The sequence below is a fragment of the Zingiber officinale genome, chromosome 11B, assembly GCF_018446385.1.
Source record: "Zingiber officinale cultivar Zhangliang chromosome 11B, Zo_v1.1, whole genome shotgun sequence".
NCBI classification, from domain to species: domain Eukaryota; kingdom Viridiplantae; phylum Streptophyta; class Magnoliopsida; order Zingiberales; family Zingiberaceae; genus Zingiber; species Zingiber officinale.
Window position 1 is genome coordinate 6,384,113 of NC_056007.1, and position 22,306 is coordinate 6,406,418.

Consider the following 22,306-nt stretch of genomic DNA (forward strand, 5'->3'; position numbering starts at 1 on the left):
CTATGTCACGCCCTAAAGGAGTCCCTGTTAGAGGAAAATCTGGGAGCATCTCCCTTGTATCGATGACAATATGAAGCATATATACATTAATAACAAAATACATCAGCCCACACGACTGGAATATACACAATCACACAGTTATATATATATTAAACAACCCACATGGCTGTACTACAAACACAACCACGCAGTTATATATAAAATAGCCCACTCGGCTATACTAAAAACATAACGGAAAAACAAACGAAAAGCCCATACAACCAAAAACAACACAATGCGTGCCAGCACAACTTAAACACAATACAACATCAAAAAAAAAAAATAGACACATGGCTAAACACCAATACAATGCTAAAATATTAAAGAATATATAAAAGAAATCAAAAGTGAAGTAAAACCGTCTTCTGATGTGACGAGGGACCGACAGACAGGATACCCCCAAGCAACTGCTTAATTATCTACCTGTAATATGAATAATGCAACGGGGTGAGTTCAACAACTTAGCGGTTATCAATCTAACATGTATAGTAAGAAATAGCTACCAGTAATAATCATGGAGTACAGTCTCCTGACTAATAACAAGAAATGTAAAACTGGACAAAGGGAGAAGAACTGTACTCACCAGGGCCTCCTCTCCTGATATAAGGGTCGTCAGACCAAATACATAATGTAACCTGTATGCATGTCAAACATGTGCATCCAAAAAAATGTATCTAAATCCAAGAAAGGTTTCATACTTATCAGGCATGAAATTCACCTTTTGAAGTCTATGTGCCCACGCATATAAGATTAGAGGATTTACATGGATAAGATACCTTATGCGTCTGCAATATGATCTATCATGTCTACTATATTATGTACAACGCCTGATGTATCATATGCTCTGAGTGTTATAAGCAGATACCAACCAGATTTAGGAATGGATCATTGGATGGCTGTCAAGACAATCAAGTACTTAAGAAGAATTAAGAATATGTTCTTGGTATATGGAGATGGTGATATGATCATATGCGGGTATACGAATGGCAGTTTCTAAACGGATAAGGATGACTCCAAATCCTAATCTGGATTCATATTCATATTAAATGGAGGCACAATTAGTTGGAAGAGTTCCAAGTAAGACACTATTGCAGATTTTACTTGTGAGTCGAAATATATTGCAGCTTCGGAAGCAACAAAGGAAGCAGTTTGGATCAAGAAGTTCATTACTGAACTTGATGTGATTCCATCTACTGTTGAAGCATTACCTATTTACTACGACAACACTGGAGCCATTATGCAAGTAAAGAAACATAGGTCTCATCAACGATCCAAATATGTGCTTCACCGCTATCATCTGATTAGGGAAATTATTAGTAGGAAAGAAATATAACTTGAGAAAATTTTCACTGAAAGGAACCTAGTGGATCCTTTAACAAAGACTCTACCACAAAGCAAGTTTGAGAGTTACATCCATGCTTATGGTTTAGGATACCATGGCGATTGACATTAGACCAAGTAGGAGTGTTAGATTTTGAGAGATGTCCTAAGGAAATCACCTTATGATTTTACTAATTATTTGATAAATATATATTCACTATTTAAGTGTATATTCTATGTTTGAATATTCTTAAACTTATTTACTAAATGTCCGTAATACAATTTATAGTATGAGAGAATTTATGATTGGATTACAACTTGTGATTATCTCTACATGTTCAATTATGAACGTATTAGAATTTTCCTAGTCATCTAATTAGTGCATTCATACATTATTAATTCTATAAGACTAGCATGGATTATACTCCTTAGTTTAGCTAAACAGCTATTTCTCACTAGTTGGAGACATTAAGATGTTAAGAGTTAAACGTGGATGCTAGTTATGGTAACTAGTTCATTGGAGTGACTTGCTGCAATACTTCATATGATTTTCTACTTATATGGATATGTCTATAAAGTTCTTACATGCAGCTCAAGTGCAAGTTTCCTCCGATTTGAGGTATTCAAGTCATCTTAGTCATAAACACTTATACTTTGATATCTTAACCAAACATCTCTTAGAGGTGTAGACCCAAGATGATTGGGTATAAGTTAAAGTGTCTGAAGGTGTTTGGATAGCCTATAGAGGATTCACCCTTCCTTGCGAGGAGACGTATACCCTATGACCACTTATTAAGATCGACTCACTATAGTTGCCGAAGAGTTCAAAATTAGTTCTGAGATCAACTGTGATTTTCTGGTTAATTGAGGATCATGATATACTACCAGGTGCCACTCATGATTGTTTCATAATTAAATAGTTATTATAGACAACCAAGATAAATCAAGAATCTATTGGGTCACACGCACTACGAGTCTCTAAAAGATGTAAAACAAGTTAGAGAATATAATTCTCAGATCAAGAGATAAATATTTGATTAGACCATACATAAGACAAATATGGAAATATTTGTCAGAATGGAAATACGGATGGGTCACATCTCTTATGAAAGAGTTGGACCCTATTTACTTTAGTCATGAACTAATTTAGTTTAGCTATGAACCAACATGATTTACTTGTGAACCAAACCAAGAGGTTAATGGGCTAATTTTTGGTTAAGGCATAATGAGTTAGATTTGGACTTTCTAATCTAACTCATTAAAGAGGACTATATATTGATATGGTTAAGAGAGAATTAATAGGTAATTTTGTAAGTATTCCGTGATAGTTTTGATATGATCAACTAAGTTAAGTTAGGTCTTGTGTATTTGATTCATGTGAAGTGTGTAGGAGCTTAGGAACACAAGATGTCAAGCGGAAGACGCAACTAGCGAGAAGGATGACACGGAAAAGGAGTCAATGGGCTTGGTGCATCTGAGGGACGAGGTGCTGTGAAAGAGTACACCGGTGGATGAGAAAGATGTGAGCAGCATTCGAGAGACGAGAAGCTGGAAGGAAGTCTGCTCGAGGAGAAGGTCAGAGTTGGGTTCGGGTGAGCTCAACAACTTGGTCTGCCTTGCGGAAGGCGCCTTCCATGGGTTGGAAGGTGCCTTCACTAGCCATTACTCGAGGATAATGTTTTATCCTCGGCGGATAAAATCTATCTGATGGAAGGTTCCTTGGACCACTTTGAAGGCACCTTCAAGTTGCGGATAACATTTTCTAGTGGCTATAAAATGACCCTTGGAGCTAGGGAATATTTAACAACTCTTGTATTCATTTCCTAATATATTTCTAAGTATTCAACGAGTGTAAGAGGCTTCTTTGCCTTCAACGAAGGAGACTTTATAGTGCTTTCATTTGCCTTGAATTAACAACCACCTATGTTATAACCAAGTAATTCTTTAGCATCTTTAATTTTTAATTATTAAATTAATTTATTATAATTGTTCTACTAATCTAAGTTGAAAGATCGGGAAAGGATTATTTTTATTTTATAGGCAATTTAACCCCCTCTTACTGGCCTACCTACGCCAACAAGTGGTATTAGAACCCAACCACTTAGAAGGACTAACTGTTGATTGAAGTATAAAAACGATGGTCGGACCTAGCATCTACCCGCCTAAGTTTAAGGTGGAGTTCATAATATGGAAGAAACACATGGAGATATTTTTTAAAATTGATTCTGAATTACTTTTAATAATTAAATATGATTTTATAGCTCCCAAGGACCAACAAAGAGCTGAAAAGGAGGAATACCAATGGACAATAAAAGAATAAACTGACTTCATAGCAAACGAACAAGTTGTGTTCCACCTATTGAGCTACTTTTACCCCAGGTAGTCAGTCTAATCGAAGCTTATGAATCAACAAAAGATCTTTGGGAGAAGTTCTTGGAGCTACACGAATGAATGTCCGAAGCAAAGCTCGTGAGACGAGACCTGCTCTGGAACTAAATCACCAACCTCCAGGTGGAAGAAGGCAAATCAATTGCTCATCTACATAGAAGAATCAAGGAGCTAATCACCAGATTAACAAACCTCAGAGAAATGGTAACTAATATATCGGGACGTACAAAGGTATGCTTTAAATGTGTTCTCGAGAACACCGAAATGGACATCTATAGTAGACTCCTACTATATCTCCAAAGACCTTGAGGTAAGTACACTAGAAATTTTTTTTTTTTTACTTTTAAATTACATGAGTCTCAGTGTGCAGGACAAAGAAAGAGACCAAATCAGAACCTAGCACTGCAAGCCCAGAAGAGCAGACTAGATTTAGACTCATCGATTGAAAAAGACGAGTAGCCTTCATGGTAAGAAAATTCTCTAAGTTTTTTAAATCTAACAAATTTAAAAAGTCACAGGCTGAGAAGTTTGTTTCGGGAAAATAGAAAGTAAGATGCTATAATTGTCAAGAAGAAGGACACATCAAGGATGACTGTCCGAAACTGAAAAAGAAGGAGAAAAATAAAGGGTCAAGCAAACCAAAGCACAAAAATCTGAAGGAAACATGGGCAGAGTCATCATCAGAGTCCGAACTGAAAGAGTATGCCGAACTATCACTCATGGAGAGTCACCAAGAGGAGAGTATTGATGAAGGGGAAGCAACATCTGAGAAACGCAACAACGAAGGGGGAACATCCAACTTCAAACATGATATGGTAAGTGAAGTATGTCTTTTACTTCCTGATCAACTTTATTCTAGAATAATATTAATGACTAAATCTTTATGTACAGTAAAATTTAAGAATAATAATTTAAAGTAGAAAAATGTTGATTTGAAAAGAAAATTAGCAAATGCATGTAGAATTGTTTGATAAACTCAAAAATGAAAATGATAAATTAAAACAACATATAGAATCTTTGAAAAATGACTATAAATGCTCAACTTCAAAAGATTTACAAAATTTGAGAAATTACATATTACTCAATTGGTATATTTAGAACCATAGGGGTCAAATTAGAGAAATCCCTAGATATTGTGTTCCACCCAAATTTTAAATTAATTCAGTAGGAAATAATTTATATTAGATCCTCAAATTATTCTTAGTATAATTTAAATTGATCTTATGCATGCTTTAAAATTTAATTTATTTTTCCACATTTTTAAACAAATTATTTAAATACATACTATTCACATTTCGAGTTGAAAATTTTTACTATGCTATTTGATGATTTGATCAACAAACAAAATTTTTTGATTTTTTTGTTAAGTTATTTTCTATAAATTTATTAATAAAAATAGCATTTTTAAAATTAAAAATATTTTGTAACATATTTTTGAAAACTTTTATTTTTTTATGATAAAACAGGATGTCTTCTATCATAATAAAATTTTCTGACATCTTCCAAATTTTATCTGAATTATTATGAATTATTTTCTGAAAAGTTAATTTTTAATATTAAAATTTTTAAAAAATAGAAATTTATAAATTTTGATTTTTTTAGTATTAGACAATCAATTTTCCATATCTAAGAAAATTAACAGAATTTTCAGAGTTGAAAAAAATATATTTTTTTAAGATTTTGTTGGTGCAATCGACCTCTAAGGTTTTAATGTTCGACAAATATGTTTAATGGAGATTGATCAAGGGAAGTCCTAGTCGCAGCTAGGCAAAGGTGAGAAGTCAACCGAGTGACTAGTCCTAACTGCGGTTAGGCAAGGGAAGTCTTAGTTGTGGCTAGGCAAGGAAAATCTCGGTAGATCATGGAAGCCAGGTAGAAGGATTCAGTAGGTCTGGAGGACCCGATATCAAATCCCTGATGGGATGATCTGATGCTGAGTCCTGGTGAGTGAAGTTAGGTGGAGAAAATCCTAGGGAGAGGTAACCTTAGGTAACGAGAAGTCTTGGAGGAGTGAACTCCAAGCAAGGTTGATCGGATAGTTTCCGATTGACCGTGCGCGGTCGACCAAACCAGCGGATCTTAGTAAATCTAAGTTTATTTTTACCATATTATTTTGTATTACTATTACTACTATTGGCTAATGTAGTATTGCAGAAAAAGTCTTAGTGGATCAGGGATTAGACACTGAGCAAGTAAGTTGAGGTAAGCAACTAGAGGAGCGACAGTGAGGTTGTGTTCTAGAAAGGAAATATATGTTTAACTTTCTAGTCATGCATTATATATTATTACTGTCTTAACTTTATTTTGCAGGAAATATATGTTTAACTCTGTATTACAGGATCATATGACCCCTTGAATTTCAAAGGGTCATAACTTTTGATTTAAAACTCAAAATTAGGCTCTGTTAGTGGCCATGCATCCATAACTTAAAGATCATCATTTGAACAAGGGTTTAGTCAACTGAATAGGAGGTTCAGCGACTAATCAGGGCATTTTATCAATCAACCGAATGAACATTCAGTCGATTGAACGGAGGTTCGGTCGACTGGACAGGAAAAATGGAGAAACTGGTTAGGATAACAAACATGGTATCACAGTATGATCGATTAACAAAAACTGAGGATCGGTTGATTGAACCTAAAATGGAAATGACAAAAGATCATATTGAATCTTCGTTGGAATGGAAATTCAGGGGATCAGTCGACCGATCAAGTTGATTAGTCGACCAAACCATAAATGCTCATAAATGTGCAAAGATCAGATCTCAGTATAGAAGGAAAGCAAGGTGTTCAGTCGACTGAACGAGACTTATAAAAGGGGTACTCGAGGTCCGTGCCGAAGTAACTCTGCCATCTGTTTTGAATCAGTTCTTTGTTTGTGCTCCTGCTATTTTGCGTTCCATCTTCACAAGCAGGCTACTCCATCAAGAAGTGCCAATGAACTTCGATTCTTATTCTTTGTCGGTATATTTTATTAGCTTGCATTGCTTTAATTTCAAGAAGATAGTAGTGTGTTACTATCTTCTAGTTGCATTGTATGAATTGTTTCTTTCTAAAGATTTTGGAAAGAAGAGTTATAGTGAATTGCCCAACGGTGCGATCAAGGATTGCGGGTTTTGGAGTAGGGGTCGACATAGGCTCCGAATCAAGTAACCACCTGAGTCAACTGTATTGATTTTGTTTTACTATTCTGCTGCTTATTCTGATTTTCTTTTATGAGAAAAGAAAAAGTTTTAAGGAGTGATATTTACCCCCTCCCCCCTCTATCGCTGCATTTCGATCCTTCATATTTATCTTCAAAAGTTTAATTATTCTAATAAGATAAATCAATTATGTTCGATAAATTATTTTTTTGTAAATTTTTTTGTATTGATGTAGATTATTCTATTTAAGTTTGACAAAAAAAATTACAACATTTTTAGAAACCGGAAAGTAATTTTTAAATTTTTTGTCAAAATAGAAGATTATTTAGTAAAAATAAAATATTTTTGATAATTATTTCTAAAAGATATTAACCAACTAGTAATTCTTGTAATGTACCCTTAGAAAATTATTACAAAATTTTCTAACTATTTGTTTTATTTTTCCCAATTTTTTTTGATGTGATCAAAGGAGGAGAAATATGTACAAGTTAAGGGGAAGTTAGGGATAATATTTTAAAATTTTTAGAATTTTTATCCTTGTACTTAACTTCAATGCATTGTAAATTTTTTTTTGTAATAATTGCAATTTACTTTCTGTGATCATATTATTACATTTTGCTTAATCCTAACTTTAACTTGGGTTGATCCACATCAAAAAGAGGAAGATTGTAAGTACCCCATTGCAGTTTTGATGTGGTCAACCAAGTTAAGTTAGGTCTTGTGTATTTGATCCTTGTGTCTAAGTATGCAAGAGCTTAGAAACACAAAAAGTCGAGTGAAGACGTAGCTAGCGAGAAGGATGACACATAAAAGGAGCCGATGAGCTTGGTGCATCTAAGGGATGAGGTACTGCGGAAAAGTATACCGGTGGATAAGAAGGATGTGTACGACATTAGAGGGAAGAGAAGCTAGGAAGGAAGCATATTCGAGGAGAATGTCAAAGTTGGGTTCCGGTGAGCTCAACTTTAGATAACTGGAGCATCACCCATGTGAAGAAGACTAGCCTGGTCTGCCTTGTGGAAGGCACCTTCAATGCTTCATGGAAGGCATCTAACAACCTATAGAAGGAACCTTCACTAGTTGTTACCTGAGGATAAAGTTTTATCCTTGGCGGATAAAATCTATCTGAGGAAAGGCGCCTTGGACCACTTTAAAGGCGCTTTGAAGTTACGGATAATATTTTCTAGGGGCTATAAAAAGACCCCTGGAGTTAAGGAATATTCAACAACTCTTGTATTCATTTCCTAGAACATTTCTGACCATTCAATGAGTATAAGAGGCTTTTCACCTTCAATGAAGGAGACTTTATAGTGTTTTCATTTACCTTAGATTAACAACCATCTACGTTGTAACCAAAAAATTCTTCAGCCTTTTTATTTTTAGTTGTTAAATTAATTTATTATAATTGTGCTACTAATCTGAGTTGAAAGTTCGGGAAAGGATTATTTTTATTTTACAGGCAATTCACCTCCTCTTGCCGACCTACCTGCACTAATAAATTCATTATTGGCTTGATTAGGTTTTGAAAACCTAAACCCAATACCTCTCTCTCCCTCTTCCTCTCTCTTGCCATCGACCACAACAAGAGGTTCTCCTCTTGTTGCCGTGAGCCACCCAAAGGAAGAAGATCTTTCTTTTGTTTCTTCATCTTCTTGATCCTTCTCCTTCGCTCGTGGCTAGTACCTTCCGAAGGTGAAGTTTGTTCTCTTGGAGTTGTCTTGAAGTGCTCATCGTGGATATGAATAGAGGCGAGGTTCAATAACGTCACAAAAGGTTGATGCCCTTCTCATTATAGGTCATCAGTAAGGTATACCTAGAATAATTGTTATTTAATTTTATTTTGTTTTATGATATTGTCTGTGCAATTGTATCTTGCATGCATATGATATGTGTGATGTAATACATTAGTTTATTTATCGCTAAGTCTTTTGCTGTGCATGTTTACGAAATATATTTTTAGCGCACACCGCATCAGGTATATCCCAACAGGAGACACCCTAGATCTCTTTGGAGGCACCTCAAAGCAATGAAAACAAATGGCCACTTGATCCCAGGAGGCTATAAAAAAGTCCCTTGGTACTAGGAATTAAACACAACTTCAACAACAACTTTTGTAATTCATTCCTAGTCTTTTTCTAAGCTTTCAAAGAGTGTAAGATGTTTCTTCGCCTTTAAAGAAAGAGATCAGTTTAGAGCTTTTCATCTGTCTTGGATTAACAACCAATTAGGTTATAACCAAGTAAATTCTATAGCCTCTTTCCTTTTATGCTGTTGTTTATTTTAATTATTTGTACATAATTAATCAAGTCCAAAGATTGAGAAAGGATTTGTCTTTCTTTTTCAAGCAATTCACCTTCCTCTTGCCGACCTCCGTGCGCATCAACAGGAAATGCCTCATGATCGGTTGGAAATGCAGCATGACTTCACTTCTAACTTCTCAAGAATCAGTGTGTATAAAACATCGTGAACCCCCCTTCCTTTTCTAGGGGTTCTCTTTGTTAGTGAAGAATACACTGATAATCAAACTTATATTTTGATATATGTCAAAGAGTTTAAAGTCAGAACACATATATTTGATGTGCATCTTAAGTGTGTAGATTCAAATGCCTTGATGGATCTATAGGACTAAACACCAGACAGAAAACCCAGATGAGTTAGGAGGACCGAACTAGTAGAAAGTCCTGATAGGTTAGAAGGACCAAATATCTAGCAAGAGGACTCGATGGGTCAGTGTAGACTAGACATCGAGGCGATGAAAGACCTGGTGGATTAGAGATTAGACATCAAGCATGAAAGTCTAACATATGGTGAGTTGAGATAAGCTACTGGAGGTAATGCAGTGAGCTCGGGTCTTAGCTAGGATAAACCTTAGGTACTGATCAAACTGAAAAAACTAATGGAGATTTTTAAGTTGAGATCATACTATATTTGTTCTAACTATATTTTATAGGAAAAATATTGTGCTATTGTCTAGCGTCGTTTTGTAGAATTTGTTGTTTTGTCAATCTTATAACTGTTTTTCTTTTTGAAAAAAAAAAATCTTGCCACCTTTTACTCCTATATAATTCTAGGAGTGTGAAGGACGTCTGAATGAACTTAGTCATTTTTTTATTGTAATGTGCTAGATTCGTACATATATCATGATGAATCAACCCAAATATACACTATCATCTGCCTCTAGAACTACGACGAATCTCTTCAAGGATGATTATTAGCGAGACAATGAAGACGTGGTCAACGTTAGAATTCACGGTCACAATCGGTTTGCTCGGTCGCAACAATGCCCTTTCGCATTGCATCTGCGATAGATCCTTCAATTATATATATATATATATTAATATATATTAATTATATATAACAATATGCTTACTTGGGCGATGATTGTATTAGATTGGCCAATAGAAATGGTGCATCTGGCGTTCCTTCCATTTCCATTTATCATAAAATCACACGTGGCAGCTTCGTTGGGGGCTAAGATCACTTTGTACTTGTCGCACTCAAACAGGCTGCACCTTTTTAAGGTGAACAGCAGATCATTGGGACTGCAGCTGTGTCCTTTGTATACCTTCCATGGGTCGCGAAGTTCGAATCCCTAAAGATTGAGGATTTAAATTCTTATAGTAACATTTTCAGTAATTTATACTCAACTTTAAAAAAAAATTTCAAAATATGCGCGTATAAGTTTCTATATATATATATATAAACAAATTAAATAATTTTTTTTGAAATATTTAATTGTAAATTATTGTTATGAAAAACAAATATTTTGGCATATAAATATTACAGATGTTTTAACAGGAACAAAAAAATATTGGGGGTTATTTTGAAAATTACTCCACTCAAAATTGAAGTGCAAAATATTAAAATAAATATTCGGCCAGGAAAAAACAAAGATATTAAATTTCAGGAGATTTTAAAAATTAAATATATGAGGGTGCAAAATGAATAAACGAAATATTATTACCCGAAATCCGTCGGAGTGGTCTGGTTTGATGGTGAGGAGAACGTTGCCGGCGGCGTTGAGGAGGATCCGGCGGCTGTTGAAGAGGACGCGGTTCACCTTGAAGACCATGGTTCCGTTGGGGTCCGCCACCCTGTAAAGGTCGACGTCCATGAAGGTCAACACATCGTAGCGGGTGATGGTGAGATTCACGGCTTGCGCGGCGGCGAACTGCTGCCCGACCACCACCACCGCCTCTACCGCCGCGGCCTCCGCCGCCGCAGGCAAAATCCCCGTGCTCGTCCCTTCATCTGCCATGATTTGGTTACTTAACTTACAGCTTGTTGATCAACCCTCTGTCTCTTCTCTATGTGAAATCGTGTTGCTTAAATTCCACTCGACCCCCTTCATCCTTTTTGCCCAATTTAATCGTGATTTATCTCTTCTGAACATCTGTGGAGCCGGACCCAAGGAGCCGCTAAGGTGACAATTCCATCTTTTGCATCTGTGTGTGCTGCAATTGATCATTAATTAATACTGAGGACGATTGATAGCTTCCTCGAAGAATCAATTAACAAAAATAAATGATTCTATGGGACAGGTTGACGGTGATGTTCAACGAGCGAATTATTATTATTATTTTTTTTTTGCCACATTTAACAAAAATAAAACCGGTGGGCGAACGAGGGGAGGCCGCCTGTGGATTAGTTAATGAAACCAAACCAGGGGAGAAGAAGGCCATTAGTGGCCGAACCAGAGGAAATAAGGATATTAAAAAAAAAAACTTAATCTAAATCTGAACTTGGACCAATCCGAATAACTGGACCAACCCATCAACCCATTTTTTACTATACCATGTTATTCTTTTATTCTTTAATAAAATAATTAAAAAAATTTCAAAACACATAATACTAATAATTAATTGTCTAAAATATTAATTACTAAAAAATAATTATTTAAAAAATTTAAAATTTTCATAAAATAAATATTATATGATAAAAATTTATGATATCAATATAAAATCAAAAAGTCATGTAACATCACGAAATAACTTTCAAATTTCAAACTCCACTTATCTCATTTTACTTTTTTTTTTCACTAGTCAAACCTGGAAGCAATTTATGAAATAAAAAAAATCTAAAAGCTTTAAAAAAAAATCCTTAATTAAGTAACTTAAACTTACTTTTTACTAGAATGATCAATCTGTTGGCGTTAATGGAGACGACGGGCACAATTTCCCTTCGTTTCTCTCTTTGCTGTAAATACCAAGGAGATGAAAGGGCGTTCTTTCCCCTTTGTCTTCCTTAATCTTCTTATAAAGGTCCGTCCAAGCCTTTTGAGAAGGGAGAGAACATAGCGCAATAGAAGATGATCAGAGGAGCAAGTGAAGCTGTGAGGTGTTTTGGTCGAGCAAAGGAGAACGCCCAGAGGCTGGGATTTGGCTCGTGAACTTTGAAGTGCTTTCCGGTTGCCCCATGATCGTGCTTCTGACAACGGTAGCCTCTTCGTCGACCAACGTCTTCAGTTGTGATTTCTTCGGGAGATCACTGTGAGTGGTTACCGCTTTCGTTTCGCTTTTGTTTCATGCTCTCAAAAAGACTAACAATGGTATCAGAACATAGTTTTGAATGCATGAAAATGGACGCGGATATCACTCTTGCGTTTTTTCTTCTTTTGTCGCAAAGAAGAAGATGAATAATGAATATTATTCATTAATTGAATCGATTATTCAATCGATTTAAAATCGCACAGAGTTGTTCGATCGATTGAAGAGAAATAAAAAACATGAATAGTGCCATTTTTTTTACCGAATCGATTCATGAATCGATTGGAAAAGAAAAAAAAACGAAGATGCACAGCCTTAATCGATTCATGAATCGATTGAAAAAAGAGATGTATAGTGCTTTTGACGAAGCACAATAACGAAGAAAAAAAAGTGTAAACAAAATGCATGCATGTTTTAAATTATTTTTTCTTCTTCTCATGCATGAACAGTACCTAAAATTTAATTAAATATATTTATTAATTAATTAAATATATAAGGAAATGTATTTATTAATTAATAAATAAATATTTAATTAAGTTATGGTTCAATTTACTGAAAATAGAATCATACCAATTTGTCCAATCAAATCCAGGTCTGGTTTAAATTATTAATTGATTTAAGCAGACCAGTTTGATTCAATGATACTTAAAGCTGGCTCAAATTATTTGTTGGTTTAACCAGTTCGGTTTATTATTGAATTAATTGGGATAATCTTGATTACAAAAGTTGGGCTGATCAAATATGACTAGATTGGTTCTGTTGTGTCAAATTTGATCAAAAGATTAAATTTGTTCTAATGGGTCAAACTTAATCCAATGGACATTGGATGAATCAAACGAACCTAAGTTTGATCAATAAGTCTGAGATTGACTCAAATGAGCTTAAACAATAACAGAACATAGGTCAGAAATCCCTGTCCAATTAGATTAGTTCTAATGAGGGCAATAGTCTCAGCTTAAGATCCGGACTCCTGATTGACTGGTCCAATGGATCAGTCGGCTTAAACTCTTGAAAATCAAGAAGATTTATTTTTCTTGATTTATAATGATAGTATTATGTCTGTATGAATTGAATTAAACTGGTTTTGTATTGGTTAGTCAGTTTTGTACTGATTTATTTAAATTCAATTTTTCAGATGGACGGACTATTACCACATTGACTCGTCGCGAAGTGCGGTGAAACCTGCTCCAAGAGGAGATTCAGGAGATAGAGTATAAGTCTACTTATGGAGTTGGCGGACATGTTAGAAGGCTTGATAGACTGTTCTGGAAACTTGAGCAAGAAGAGTTTCTAGTCCTGGACAGTTATAGGATCTGGGCATTGATGCAATCATTGCCAGAGTATCCTAGGATAATAGTAGACTATGTATGGGGACGTCATAAAGGATGCTCCATATATTCAGAATTGTGTGAGGAACTGCTTCACCATATGGGTGAAGAAGAGCCTGAAGAGTCTGAAGAGGACCAGGAAATGTTCGAGGAAGATCCAGAAATAGATTTGATGGAGAATCCTGAAGCTGCCCCATCTGAGATTATCCCAAATGAGTCCAGGTTAATAAGGATAATATTGGCTGCTGCGCTAGTATTTGTCCTAGTGGGAGCAATGCTGGTCTATCTGGTTTATTAGTGTTCTGTTTACTGTCGTTATGTACGAACAGTGTTAGCTCGTCTAGTTTTTGAGTCATGTAATAATTTTTGTCGTTATGTACGAACAGAATTAAATAATGAAAAGTTATGTTATATGTTAACAAGCTTGGAAATGATTAGTTCATTTCATGACATGATTAGTTCATATGAATATGATTCGTTCATATATCCATATGATTAGTTCATATGAAAAATAATTAGTTTATTTTAATAATGATTCGTTCATTAGATAGGATGTGTGTAATATGATTGATCAATGTTGATTAGATTAGAACATACAAATGATGAGTGGAAATAATATTATCACTTGATTTTGTAAACTAACTCTAATTTACACTGAGACAATAAATAATTGCACATATATGAATTACAATAAAATAATAAATAATGTGTTTATTTATGTAGATCATGACAACTAAAAACATCATAGCTGAACTCAATAAGAGTGAGAAATTATATGGGGATAACTACAAAATTTGACACCTCAAGATACAATACGTTCTTGAGAAACAAGAAGTTCTAGAGGTTGTAATTCAAATAAAGGAGGAACCAATTGATGGTTCTATAACACAGCACAGACGTGACCTTGATGCCTATAAGGCATGGAAAAGGAAGGACTCCATTGCTAAGGGTATATTGATTAGTTCAATGGTGGATGACCTGATATTTGAGTATGAGCCATTATCATCTGCTCATGCTGTCTGGGCAGCCCTTAGAGAGAAGTACAGTGGAGTAAGTCTGAGCAAGCTCCGTCAGTTAACTATCAAGTTTGATAGCTATAAAAAATGCTCGAATGTTACTATGACCCAACATCTCAGGGAGATGAGTAACATGATTCAAGAGCTTAAGACTGCTGGTCATGCGTTGACCGATGAACAACAGGTTCAAGAAGTTATTCGCTCCCTTCCTGATTCATGGGAAACGATGAAACATAATCTGGCCCACAGTGAGAGTATAAAGACTTTCATCGATGCCTCACACCATGTTGAACTGGAGGCGGAGAGGATTGAATCTGCAAGGATTTCTGGTCAAGCTTTTGTTGCTGAAGGTTCTGGTTCCAAGAATAAGAAAACATGATTTAAGAAAGGAAAGGGAAAAGGAAAGGAGGTTAGTGTTGTTGCTGTTAAAAACCAAATCAAGAAGAAAGGAAAGAGATATGGACAAAGACCTATGAGCAAGTTGACCTGCTTCAACTGTGGCAAGAAGGACCATTTTGCTCGGGATTGTACTGAGTCTAAAAAGGTAGGTCCATTGTTATCTTCTTTCCACGAGCAATATGTTGCAAGTACAGTGTTGTTAGCTAATTCGTATTCTTTGTGGATTGTAGATTTAGGAGCAACGAACCACGTAGCACGTGATCAAGCTACATATGTGGAGTATCGTCGGGTACTAGCTGGCAACAAATGGATATATGTAGGAAACAATGCAAGAATTGAAGTCAAAGGAATTGTCACTTGTAAGCTCAACCTACGTGGTGGGCGTACCTTGTTTCTACATGATGTCCTGTATGCTCCTGAGATTTGACGGAATCTGGTTTCTATCATTTGTCTTATTGATTTAGGTTACAATGTAAATTTTATAGCCGTTGTGTGGAACTTCAAATTAACTCTGTGTTAATTGGGTATGGTTATGTAACAAATGGTTTTATGGTTCTTGATATATAACCAAATAATAATGATGGTTGTTTTCCAAATATTGCTCTTACTAGTAATGCTGATGTTAATGATGAAATTTGGCATGCTAAGCTAGGACATATAGGACAAGAATGAATGAATAGATCAGCTAAGGAGGGCTTTTTAGGCACTCATGCTAAGATTAACTTGTCTATATGTGAGTATTGTCTTGCTGGAAAGACGACTAGAAAACCATTTGGTAAAGCTATTATGGCTGAATCACCATTGCAATTAATTCATTCGGATATTTGAGGTCTGATGAATATGAAGACTAGAAATGAGAATTTTTATTTCATTACATTTATTGATGACTTCACACGTTTTGGTTATGTGTATTTGATTTCTCATAAATCTTAAGCATTGGATTGCTTTATTCGTTACCTGAACGAAATTGAGAATCAATTGGAACGTAAGGTGAAAACCTTACGCACTGACCGTGGAGGTGAATATTTGTCTGATCAGTTCAAGACAATATGTAATGAGAAAGGGATTATTAGACAGCTTACTATCCCTGGAACTCCGCAACAAAATGAGGTTGCTGAAAGAAGAAATATGACTCTTCTTGAAATGGTTAGGTCTATGATGGCGCAGGCTAATTTGTCAATCTCCTATTGGGGAGATGCATTATTAGTTGCGACCTATATACTTAACAAAGTGCCTTCAAAGTCAGTACCATCTACCCCACATGAACGTTGGACAGGAAAAAAGTCGGATTTGAGTAATCTGAGACCTTGGGGGTCAGCTGCCTATGTTCATGATAAGACTCACGAATATGAAAAATTAGGACCAAGAGGTAAGAAGTGTATCTTTATAAGGTACTCTGAGACTTCTAAGGGTTATGTTTTTATTGGTGAGCGATAAGATGAAACCATCTCTGAAATAGAATCAAGAGATGCTACTTTTCTAGAAACTGAGTTCCCAACACGAGGTGAAGTTGATAAGACAATTTCTCTATATGAGATAGAGGAGGAGGATAATGTTCCTTTATCAACAGATTAGGAGATGCCTGAATCTAGTCAACTGATTGGGAGTAATTTGCCATTGAATGAGTCAGTTTCTCAACAGTCTAACCTTCGAAGAAGTAGTCGTCAGATTATTCCTCGGAGAAGGTTTGATATTGAGAATGAGGTATTGATGGTTCTCCCAGTTGATGATGAGGAACCTCGAACAATTGAGGAAGGTTTGAGAAGCTCAGTTAGAAAAGAATGGAAAATTGCAATGGATGAAGAAATGAAGTCAATGAGAAAGAATCAAGTTTGAGATTTAGTCGATCTTCCTCCAGGCCGAAGGGCTATTGGGAATAAGTGGATTCTCAAAGTAAAGAGGAAAGCAGATGGATCAATTAATCGATACAAAGCTCGATTAGTTGCAAAAGGATATACTCAAATGGAGGGTATTGACTTTGAAGAGACATTCTCCCCAGTTGTGAAGTTTGTATCAATACGTGTCATTCTAGCTATAGTAGCACAATATGACATGGAATTACATCAGATGGATGTAAAAATGACTTTCCTTAATAGTAATCTTGACGAAGAAATCTATATGGTACAACCAGAAGGTTATGTTGCTGAAGGCCAAGAGAAAAGAGTATGTAGACTTTGGAAGTCTATATATGGGCTAAAGCAAGCGTCAAGACAATGGAACATAAGATTTAATAAAGTAATATTGTCTTATAATTTCGAAATGTTTAATGAGGATCGGTGTGTTTACCTAAGAAAGGATAAGGGAAGGTTTGTCATTTTATCATTATATGTTGATGATATGCTAATAGCTGGAAGTGACATAAAGTGTGTGATAGAAATCAAAAGTTGGCTTTCATCACAATTTGACATAATAGATATGGGAGAAGTAGAGTACATCTTAGGAGTGAATATTGTTAGAGACCGATCAAAAAGACTTTTGAGTTTGTCTCAAGAAGATTATATCACTAAGATGCTACAACACTTCAATATGTCAAATTGCAACATTGAACAGACGCCTATAGCGAAATGTACTGTCTTGAGCAAAAGTATGTATCCCAAGACTCCTGAGGAAATAGTCGAAATGAAGAAGAAACCATATGTCAGTGCTATTGGTAGTTTGATGTACAATATATGTGTACTCGTCTTGATATAAGCTATGTTGTTGGCTTAGTTAGTCGTTTCCAGTCAAACCCAGGATCGAGACACTGGAAAGCGATGAAGAGGATATTCAGATATCTCAAAGGAATAGCAAATTATTGCCTCTGCTTCCAAGGATCAGATATGAGCCTAAGTGGCTACACAGATGTAGATTGGGCAAGGGACCTTGATGACAGAAAATTCACATCTGGTTATGTCTTCTTGTTGTATGGTGGCGCCATCTCATGGAACAACAAGAAGCAGGTTTGTGTAGCCTTGTTGACAATGGAAGCTGAGTATGTGGCTTGTGCAGCGGCTGTGCAAGAGGCTGTCTGGCTAAGAAGGTTACTGATGCATCTGAAGATTGCTGAGGATAGTGGGAGTCCTGTTACTGTGTACTGTGAAAGTCAAGCTGCAATAGCTTTTTCCAAGGATCCCAAATATCACAGCAAAGGTAAGCATATAGAAATTAAGTATAATTTTGTAAGGGATATTGTTGACAAGAAAAAGGTCATTCTTGAGTACATCCCTACATGAATATGCTTGTTGATCCTTTTACTAAGCCATTGACTAAAGAGTCATTTCATGGACATGTGAAGTCTTTGGGACTTCAAAAAATGTAACTAATTGTAAAGACATTTTGATAAATGAAAAATGTCATAATCTATTCAGTGTATATGTCTTTGTTACATTCAAATAAAAGTCTCGATAAGCATGTTGGTAGATTAGGATTGGTCCACTCACATGGACAATTATCTCTATTTGTTAAGTACAAATAGAGGTAAGACCGTTGCTTATGGGACAACTTATGTAGCTGTGAATAGAGACATACCCATAAGTTAAGGTCACCTTGATAAGTGTGTCAAGATGAGATCATTTGTGTAATGATTGGAGTAAATGCACCCACCATTTATTGAATCTGCTTAAAGGCCAGATTAGAATTTATATGTTGAATTCAAGATTAGACATTAGGTATGTCTAGATCGAAATCTGTACAATGTTAAATTTGGAAAAAATATGCGTTCTTTTCAGTAAAGAGAATAACATCGTAGCATGTGATTCATACCACATGTGCTATGGCGACAAGAAGGGTAGTAGGAGAATGGATCCCTGCTTCTCTGCTATGTGAGACCCTTGAGATTATAAGTTAATCTCAATCTTACCCTAAGTGACTATTTAGCTGTCTACTTGAAATTTTGATCAGTGTCTGCTACTTTAGCATGTATCCTATTGACTATGGATGATTCGGTCTATGGAGCATAACTAGGAAAGCGACTAATTAGAATGAATAGATTCTAGTTAAAAAGGAAGATTAAGATTGATTTACATCTGTGACATTTATTCACTGGTACCAGTTACATTTTTAGTTCAGTACATAAAATATAATTGTGAATAATTTGTTTGATTGGAGATGTTGAACATGCTCTTGACATATAGTCAATACGAGGGATTAGAGATGTTCATAATGATGGAAATAATTTAATCTGGGGGTAAAGGCAAGCCATTTATGTCTCTGATTCGTTCTATGAACATTTATGTCTCTAATTCATTCTATGGAGCAGCTAAGTAAGGTGTGACAATCTTCTTAGCAGTTGAATGCTCAGTGTGCTTGCTGTCGCACGAACCATTTTCCCTAATGTATGGAATGGATGTTCTTACTTGGTCATTGTGACTAATTAATTTTGCTCCGATCTTCGTGACTTGATCCTCATAAAGTCTACGTGACTTATTTGATCTTTGTGACTAATTTTGCTCTGATCTTCGTGACATGATCACCTTTAAGTCTATGTGACTGACATGGTCTATGTGACCATATAACCTTATGGATTGACTTGGATGAATGGGAGATGTTGGACGTTACTGGAGATGAAGGGGCGCGGTTTCCCTTCGTTTCTCTCTTTGCTGCAAACGCCAAGGAGACGAAGGGGCATCCTTTTCCCTTAGTCTTCCTTAGTCTTCTTATAAAGGTTTGTCCAAGCCTTTTGAGAAGGGAGAGAACATAGCGCAACAGAAGTTGATCAGAGGAGCAAGTGAAGTTTTGGTTGAGAAAAGGAGAACGTCCAGAGGTTGGGATTTGACTCGTGAACTTTGAAGTGCTTTCCGGTTGCCCCGTGATCGTGCTTCCGATAGTGGCAACCTCTTCGTCGATCGACATCTTCAGTTGTGATTTTTTCGGAAGATCACTGTGAGTGGTTACTACTTTCGTTTCGTTTTTGTTTCATGCTATCAAAAAGACCAACAAAATCATATGCTCTATTGCAACAGTTTTTGATCCAGCATTCTAATTTATAAACAGATTCACAATATTTTTACTTTGGGCTAATCACTAATGGGTTACAGGATTAGGCCCTAAGCACTTAGCCTTAAAAATTAACATGCAAATATATATATATATATATATATATATATAATAATGGGTCCGGCGGGTGGATTGGATTTGGTTGATGGATAATCTGATGCTTAATTCAGGTCAACTATCCGAATGTAACTAAAAAAATTTAGATCAGATTTTGGGTCAAATCCGATCTGACTCTAACCCTAAAAATCAAATTGTGACTATTTCCAACTGATTTGCATAGATTCTTTTGGGAAATGCCAGATATGGTCGATGGCGGAAAAGAAAATTAAAGAACAAAACGATGCTAGTGAACTGGACTAAAAAGACCTCTCTATGGCTAAACGATGAATCATCTTGACCCAAGTAGTCTTCCTCATCATCTCTACTTATAGAGATGATGTGGCGGATACCCTAGAAGTCATGTCACTAAAAAAAAAAAATATTATTAGCGATGAAAATATATTTTCGTCTCTATATTAGAAACGAAATTAATATTCTGTCTTTAATTCGTGATGAATTTAAAGTTTTGTTTCAAAATAGAAACCAAACTATATTTCTATCGCTAAAACGATCATTATTAATAAAAAATAGTTAATCTAGATTAGTAGTTGATACGGATTATATCGAGCAGGCCCCAGGAGATGACGTGGAGGGTCGAAACAAGGGGATGTGGGGGTCAAAACAAGGATAGACGAATACTTCCCGCTTGGTTTCGTTAATCAACCAACATTAAAGTCCTTGGGTCTTGCCCGGGTGGCTTTGATGCAGGACGTTCGGATGAAGTCGACCGGCTATAATGCTGGCCAGACATAAGAACTCTAGTGTAGCACTCAGGAAGTAGTATAACCGATTAGTCGAATAGCCGACCATGTTTCAAGGGGCTTGGCTGGAGGAAGGATGACCGAACTCTAAGTACACTTAGTCTCATAAAACACTTAATAGGTGCTCGGCCGGGTAAAGGCCGAGCGAATATAAAACTTTTTGTATTCGCCTAGCCGGGCAAAGCTCGAGTGGGTCTAAAAACATTTAGCCTCATAAAATACTCAATATGCTCGACCTAGCGAATATAAGGCTTTATGTATTCGCATGATCGGGCAAAGCCTGGGTGGACCTAAGAACATTTAGCCTCATAGAATACTCAATAGGAGTTTGACCAGGTAAAGACCAAGCAAATGTAAGATTTTTTGTATTTGCTTGGCCAGGTAGAGCCCAGGCGGGCCTAAACACACTTAGTCTCGTAGAATACTCAATCGACACTCGACTAGATAAAGGTCAACCAATTATAAGGTTTTTTGTATACGCCCGGCCAAGCAAAGGTCAGGCGGACTTAAGGACACCTAGCTTTCTAAAGAACTTAATAGGCGCATGGCTGGATAAGGGCCGAGCCAGGGTCGTCTCAACCCTTCTTAAGACCCTTGGCAGAAAAAAAAAGAGACCTTAATATTTTTAAAATAAATATTATTAGAGATGTTTAATTTTATTAGTTATAGTAAAAAGTAAAAGTTGTCACCCTAGCAGTTTAACACGGCCAATTTTACGATTATACGAGGAGGTAAATCAGGAAGTTGTAGTTGACTATTGTGGGAAAGCATTTTTTCAGCTTTACCGAGATTCAACCCCTTTCCCATTGTACATTAGCCAACTCAACCATGCCCCGGGGGTGATATTTAATTTTATTAGTAAAATTTAAAAGAACAATTTCATATATTGCCAATAATAATTTATACAATTGGAAGTAATGGGTAGTCCCACATTGTAAAACATGTGGAAAAGATCATGGGTTTATAAAGAGAAAAGATAACTCTATTGGCATGAGGCCTTTTGGGGAGAGCACAAGAGCAAAACTATGAGCGCTTAGGTCTAAAGTGGACGATATCATGCATTATAGAGATATTTAAATTTTTTCAATCCTACAAGTGGTATCAGAGCCTAGACTACTAGAAGGTTTAACTACACAAGAGTTCTATCCTACTAGGATATTAGAGGGAGCTTCATAAATCAAATTATATCTTTTCATTAATTTTAATTTAGATAAAGTATTAAGAAAATTTATTTAATAAAAAATAGTTAACTAATAAACATCAACGGTAAAACCAAAGGAAAAAATAAAAACGGTCTAGACTTTAATCTATTAAAAATTAAAAATTATTGATTAAATATAAAAAATTTAAAATT

General features: G+C 35.7%; 1 protein-coding gene across 2 annotated transcripts; it reads right to left on the reverse strand.

The window, feature by feature from the left end:
* Positions 1-121: 121 nt before the first annotated feature.
* LOC122035164 (protein LURP-one-related 10-like) lies at positions 122-11,406 on the reverse strand. 2 transcript variants are annotated; one of them, XM_042594561.1, is made up of 3 exons: positions 10,854-11,406; positions 10,260-10,481; positions 9,956-10,188 (listed from the first exon to the last, which is right to left on the reverse strand). In XM_042594561.1, exons 1-3 carry the CDS (start codon positions 11,145-11,147, stop codon positions 10,057-10,059), a joined length of 648 nt encoding a protein of 215 aa, XP_042450495.1. In that variant the 5' UTR covers positions 11,148-11,406; the 3' UTR covers positions 9,956-10,056. The 2 variants fall into 2 exon arrangements, with proteins under 2 accessions (XP_042450496.1, XP_042450495.1); XM_042594562.1 differs by lacking the exons at positions 9,956-10,188; positions 10,260-10,481 and adding an exon at positions 122-462 and having other exon boundaries at positions 10,854-11,399.
* Positions 11,407-22,306: the final 10,900 nt, after the last annotated feature.